The sequence below is a fragment of the Anarrhichthys ocellatus genome, unplaced genomic scaffold, assembly GCF_004355925.1.
Source record: "Anarrhichthys ocellatus isolate YVR2014 unplaced genomic scaffold, GSC_Weel_1.0 scaffold2858, whole genome shotgun sequence".
In the NCBI taxonomy this organism is placed as follows: Eukaryota; Metazoa; Chordata; class Actinopteri; order Perciformes; family Anarhichadidae; genus Anarrhichthys; species Anarrhichthys ocellatus.
In genome coordinates this window covers 1-6,697 of record NW_022282832.1, presented here as the reverse complement: position 1 = coordinate 6,697, position 6,697 = coordinate 1, and the positions used below count along the sequence as shown (strand labels likewise).

Genomic DNA, 6,697 nt, shown 5'->3' with positions numbered 1-6,697 from the left:
CAGGCACACCGGGTCCCTGAGGGGGTTTAGGTGGACTTACCTGAATGCCTGGAGGTCCAGGGGCCTTGTTGCCCCACCAGCTGTAAAACTGGTTCCTCCACTCCGGATCAAGCCTCCTGTTCTTTAGACTTACCTTTCCAGGCTCACTTACCTTTCCAGGCTCACCGGGAACCTCAGGTGGTTCAGAGAAACTTTGGAAAAACAACAAAATGATTATGCAGTTGGTACACAATGTTACATAACCATATCACAGGAACTATTGTCCAGTCTGAGCAAAACTGACAAAGACAAAAGTGAGGTAGTTGTTTTGAAGCCAAGGAGGAACAATTAGAAGTCAGCGCTCTGCTTAGATCGACAATGTTGAAAACCAGAGACCAAGACAGAACTCTAGGTGTAGCTATGGACTCTGAATTTCAACAGCCGCATGAAGACAATTACAAAGTCAGCCTAGTGCTGGGTGGTATGACCAAAAGTGTGTATCACGGTATTTTTTAAGATTCTGCCGGTTTCACGGTATATCACGGTATTTTTTTCCCCCTTTGGCTGTGTTTTTATATAGGTTTATAGTGGCTTACTCTACTGTCAGGAGTACATAGAATATAAAAACATGTTAATGTCATCATGTATGAAGGCTTTGCTTACTAGAGGGTGTGCTCATTTGTTTGTATAATGTTGGGATAGCAGCTTGGCTGAAGTACTTTCGCCCGGGTAAGACGTACCTTGAATCCAGTGTTTTAATTATTGCTCTGAGCCCGTCTTTCTCGACTGTCTGTAGCGGGACCATGTCCTTGCATAGCTGGATCGTTATTGCGTTCGTAATGTCGCTCCACCGCTTGCTTTTCTTGTCATATGCTGCCTCAAGCAAATGCCTCTTCAAGCGATGTGTGACCCTTTGGCTTCACTGTTTCACTAGCGTTAACGTTACTGGTTGACGGCCTCGAATCCGACGGCCGTCATCACACTCTTGGTATTCCAACACATGTTTTCTGCTGAGGTGATGGAGTAAGTTGCTCGTGTTACCACCAGCAGCAACAACAGTGGCTCAACAAACTCGCAAAACGTCAGGTTTTTTAAAACCAAAACACTTCCAAACAGCAGACCCAGCTCCTCTCTTGGGCACAGACATCTCCGGCCTGTCTTTGTTCATCCTGCATCGCTCTGTTCTGTTCTTTAATGTAACGTTACTGTAGCAACGGAGCCTCTCCCAGCTGTTAGCAGACTGTTGTGCTAGCGGGCTAGCGAGCGAGTTGCAGCATGCAGTTCGGCGGTGAAATTATATAAATGTACAATTATTAGTGTTACAAATTGTTTATTTGTCACAAACTGTCGTGGTGTTTTGCCCTGTTAAAGAACGTTAGTTGTGGGTTATTAATTGTTGTTATAAAGTTATAACCATGACTAGGGGTCCCTCTCATTACACTTAAGACAACTAGCTCCGACCGCAGCGCCCTTAACGGTAGGGCTGCACGATTATGGCCAAAATCATAATCATGATTATTTTGATCAATATTGAGATCACGATTATTTATCACGATTATTCATTAATTTAGTCACGTTTAAATGAACAAGAACACTGCTTCCACTTCCATTGTTGTGCTACATTCTGGCTAATGTACACATCTTTGCATCAGACTGGTCCTGATCACAGTGCATCTCGTAGAAGGAAAATATAAATAAAATAGTATCAACACTTTTTACCCAAAATTAAATCAACAGAGCACTGCTTTCACTTCCATGTTGTGCTACATTCCAGCTAATGTACACGTCTTTGCATCAAAATAAAACTTATACGGTTCTTATTCACCTGAAGAAAAATATTAATAAAATCGTAGTCGCAAAATACTCGACAGCTGTGACATCCCTTTGTATTCCCCCCCGACGTTTTTCATACAGTGCAGGTAATGCCTGTTTGGAGAAATAATTGCGCGAGGGGATCACGTATCTCTTGTCTAGTGTCTTGACCATTTTTCTGAAGCCTTCATTGCGCACAGTATTTATTGGACATGTCTTTGGCCAAATGAAATGCGATTGCATCCGTTATTTCAGTGTGTCTTTGGGAGGTGGATGGATACGCTGTTGCGCTATGCAGGGTCGCTGTTATGGGTTTCTGGGTTGACGTTGGACATGGACGGAGATTCAGCGAGGCAACGTTAGCTTTGGCCTTAATGCATTCGTCGTACTGTGGTTTGTGGTGATTTTTCAGGTGGTTGAACAAGTTAGTTGTGTTGCTATGCGGCGCAGACACAACTCTAACGTACTCTGTGCATATGATTTGTTCTTGGTTAACATCACTTGTCCTAAATCGGATGAAGATCCTTGTCGAGGGGCTAGCTCCTCGCCTTCTGCTCCTGACATTTGATTTACCTTTCACACGACACCCGTGAACGTCTGCTCTCTGTTCTGTTGTCTGTCTCTCTACTCTTCTACTAATACCGGAGACGACTGCAGACAGAACTTTTTTTGAGGCTGCCGCTGCAGGGTGCGCGCATGACACCTCCCATCTCGTTCTCCCCCTGGTGGTCGGCTGACTGTTAGTCGAGGAAGCGCTTGATTTGATATGTAGCAGAGCACGCATTTTAAACGTCAATATTGCTGACGATCATGCTCATTTAATTGTGGCAGCCAAAATCGTGATCGCGATTAAAATTCGATTAATTGTGCAGCCCTACTTAACGGCGAACAATATATTTAGCTGCCTGTTGAAGAGTGACAGCAGTTGTTTCTGCTATGCACCGGTATGACGGTGTGTGAAAAATTCATATCATATGGGAAATTAAAACCCGTATTAAAAAATGAAAGCAGGATTTATAAAAACATGTCCATACACCATTTATCTGGAGTAAACTCCCAGAAAACTGCAGGTCGGCTACAACTGTCTCTTCTTTTAAACCAAGGCTGAAGTCTTTCTATTCACCGCTGTCTTTCAGCAAATCGTTTCTGACTGCACTCTAACTGTTAGTCTTGTATTTTATTCCTGTCCTATTTTAGCTAGTCTTAGTTTCCTCTTCTCTTGGCTCTTTAATGCTTTTAATTGTATTTGAATGTCATTTTGTGGTGTGTTTCTTTTGTCTCAATGCTTTTGAAAACTTTGAATGGCCTTGTTGCTGAAATGTGCTGAGTAAATAAAACTTACCTTCTCTTGCCTGGCCTTTGGGGGGAGCTTGGGGGAGAGGAGGGAGTGGATGGCCGATGTGAACGCCCAGGGTCACAGCGCGTTGAAGCTGGGATCCTACGGAGGATGATCCGTGGGGCGTCGGGCCGGTTGGGGTCCTGGATGAGGAAAGGCCTACACGTGAAGCGTTGATCTGCCTGAAGGTAAAAAGAAAATGACAACCATCAGACCACTGCACCTCAAGATCAGTATTTTGGCCGCCGCCATCTTGCTTTTGAACGGAAAGAGGGACGTGGTGACGCTGCCTACGGCTCTGGTAGCGACCTGTCAATCACGAGGTAGCCCCGCCCTAAAGCATATCCTTCTTTATGGTCTAAAACAGTTCACACAGCTCCACCGAGAACTAGGAATCACTTTAAACTTCTCGCTCCGCTCATAACTCCCTCAGAACCGTTCTTTCTAAAACACACCTCGTGCTCCACAGGTGAGCCGAGAAAACCTGACTACCAAATTAGCAAAAGAGCGTTTGGAACGTCCTCCTGTCTGCACAGAGCAGCAACTAACCATCAACTTGTGGCGGTACAGAGATCAAAAACAAACGCTCTGTGCAGAGAAAGTAGCGACAGCTGCTGATGCTGAGGACTCGTCCTACAGGTCGTATCTTTAAGAACTTTTCTTTCTGGTGTTCAGCAGCAGCTGTTACAGGTTTGAATCTCCTCCATCATGTGGATCATGTTGTTTATCCTGCTGTCATATCGTTTCTACACCAGTTTCAGGTTTTTTTGGCTGTCTTGCACATGTACGCATCCAGTTACAGATGGTTAATATCAGTTATAGATTAGTCTGGAAGGCTGGAACTCCTCCCTCACCCCACTCCCCCAAACCTCCCCCTTTTGTCTTTCTATTTTGTTGAGTTTTATGTCTCTTAGATATTTTCTGTTATTTGTAAATGTAACTTGTATAAAATACATGCAATGGACTGATGATGAAAGAAACGTATCAATAAAGTGTTAAAATAACTGTGTGACGTTCAGGTTCTTGGTGCTCTTACCGTGCTCCTGGTTGGAGGGACTGTAATCGTCCTGCCAGGGTCGTTGTCAGGTGGGGGTCCGGGACGGTTAGGGTCCGGGATCTGGACGCTGGTGTTCGCGCTCCGTCGGGCCATCTGAGGGTAAAAACACACAACCCTCAGACCACTGATGCACATCATGGTACTTTCTCACATCACATATCACATTAAACGGATCAGTACCACAAAGCAGTACGACTAGACAGAAAGTAAATGTCACACAAAAAATGATACGCTATAAATATATGGAGAAAAAAACACAGTAAAGTGCAAAATGTTTGCATTTGTGTCACAGTGTTGTTACTGCAGGAGGCCTTCCATATGTCTACATGCTCCTGGTATCAAACCCGTGAACACACAGTCACCACTGATACAGTTTCACTATACACAACAGTTTACTGTCACATGTATTAAAATGACACCTGACCTGCTCTGATATTCACAACTCCATTTTGTTTTCATAATTCATGAGCATATGAAGGATTAGGCTGTATAATGATTTCTGTCAGCTGTTTATTGTAAACATTAATATGTGCGTGCACGTCAACACGTGTACATGTGTGTAGATAATTACTATCAGTCTGGAAGCGTTATTACAGTTTACACAGAGTACATCTCAGATGCATCTTACACAGCGAGATTTACACCAGACTACGTTAAAAAAAAATGTAAATTTAAATTAGTCTTGTTGATTGACTGAAAGTCAGAAACATATCAGCGCTTTTTCTATAAAAATATATATATTTTAGGTTTTGAACGAGGTTTGGTGTAAAATAGTCTCATTTATGAAAAACATGACGAGTATGTAGGAAACGTGTGAATTGTGAATACATTGAAATAATACGGATTAAATATATTGTCATACGTGCGTCACTTATGATCTATATCACCTCGAAGTTGTATAAATATATAGAAACAATATTTGTATTTGCATTTATCAGCGTATTCTAGCTTAATGCTACACGGTCGGGGCTATAAAGCTAACGTTAGCTAACCAAGAAAAAAGCTTTGGTTTAAAACGTGTTTAAACTTGGTCACAACAGTCAAAAGTCAGTCCTAGTGGATGAATTTACACTGACAATTGAACATATTACCAATATTAGCATAAATATTGGTGTATTTTGTGGATTGAGAGAGTCTCAATGGTAAAATACATTGAAAACAACAGTGGTTCAGAAAGTGTATAAATCTTACTTCTTTCCAGCAGAAAGTTCTCAAAACTTCGACAGTAGGTCACAAGTAGAGTTTCTGATGCAAGAAATGCTGGTTTGAAGGTGTATTTTGAGAGATTTCCTCGAGTGAAGGTAGATATTTCTGCTTTTCTGACTGACTGAACGTTTGTTTCTGGACAGAAGCCGTGAATTTAGAAAAGATGCACATTTTGGTAGACATGGTAACGACAGAACGTTCAGGTCCCTGCTGAGAACAGGTCTTACCTCAGAGTCTCCATCAGGTCCGGATCAACAGTCCTCCGCTGCACAAACAGCTATTAAATACAACCTTATGAGGAATATCCTTATGGACATGAGCTAAAATAATAAAGCTAGCTTTAGACTCACGGTCTCCTGTCACTTTTGAGAGTCACGTGACCTGCCCAGGGGTTAACCACAAATGAATTCTCCACTCGGGCTTATTATTACATTACAAAACACCGTCTCATATAATGTCCAATAATATAGAAATGCATGTTTGCATGGAGCTTTGAGGGCGTCAGGTTGGATACTGTTATAACGCTTTTACACGTTTCCATTGTTGTGATCTATTTTTAGAGACAGGAAGACAGATTTTCAGAATAAGTGACACAAACATCAATTTGAAATATAATAAAAATATACATTTTCTGTAGTTTGTTTTTTGGTCCACATCCTGCCTGTCTTTGGGCAATAGTTGGACAAATCTCTTCTCTCCAGAGACATTTACACACCCCTATATCACACTTGTATTACTCTCTGTGCTCCTATTGCTTTTTACCAACTAAACAACCTTTTAGTAGAAACTTGATGTTTTTTTACAGGATGTAACTTTACTAATTGATAACATATTAGTAGCATGTCTGTACATCTTACTGTACTTGTTTGAAATAATAAGGGTTGTGTTGGCCAAGAATTGGGCCGATCACAACATGGTCAGTTTGTAAAGCACATGTCCACATGGAGGACAGACACAATCCTCGAGTGCTGCCAGTGTCTCCTTCTAGCTGCTGGAAACTCTTCAAAACCAGCCTGTATGTATGGGTATGTGTGGCAATATATAGCAAGAAGCAGAATATAAACCAAAAGAACAGTGTCATGCCAGTGGAAGAAAGGATATTCTCCCCTGCAGAGAGCAAGCCTGCCAAATTAACAAGGTATTGAATTAAGGTCAGAGCCACACCGGCTCAAGTGGCTCATCCAGCTGATGACACTCCAATCATCACCACCAGCAACAAACAAGTAACAGGGACACATAGTATACATGGGAGTAGGAAGGTCGTCACATATGTCGATAAGAGTCCTAAAAAAGTCACAGGGTACATC

General features: G+C 42.2%; 1 protein-coding gene across 1 annotated transcript; it reads right to left on the bottom strand.

Moving 5' to 3' along the window:
* Window positions 1-9: 9 nt before the first annotated feature.
* Window positions 10-4,933, bottom strand: LOC116378597 (basic salivary proline-rich protein 1-like; the record flags this gene model as incomplete). The annotated part of the gene is made up of 3 exons (XM_031840493.1): window positions 4,164-4,933; window positions 3,134-3,309; window positions 10-191 (listed from the first exon to the last, which is right to left on the bottom strand). Coding segments are annotated over exons 1-3 (517 nt in total), but the record flags the coding sequence as incomplete, so codon positions are not given.
* Window positions 4,934-6,697: the final 1,764 nt, after the last annotated feature.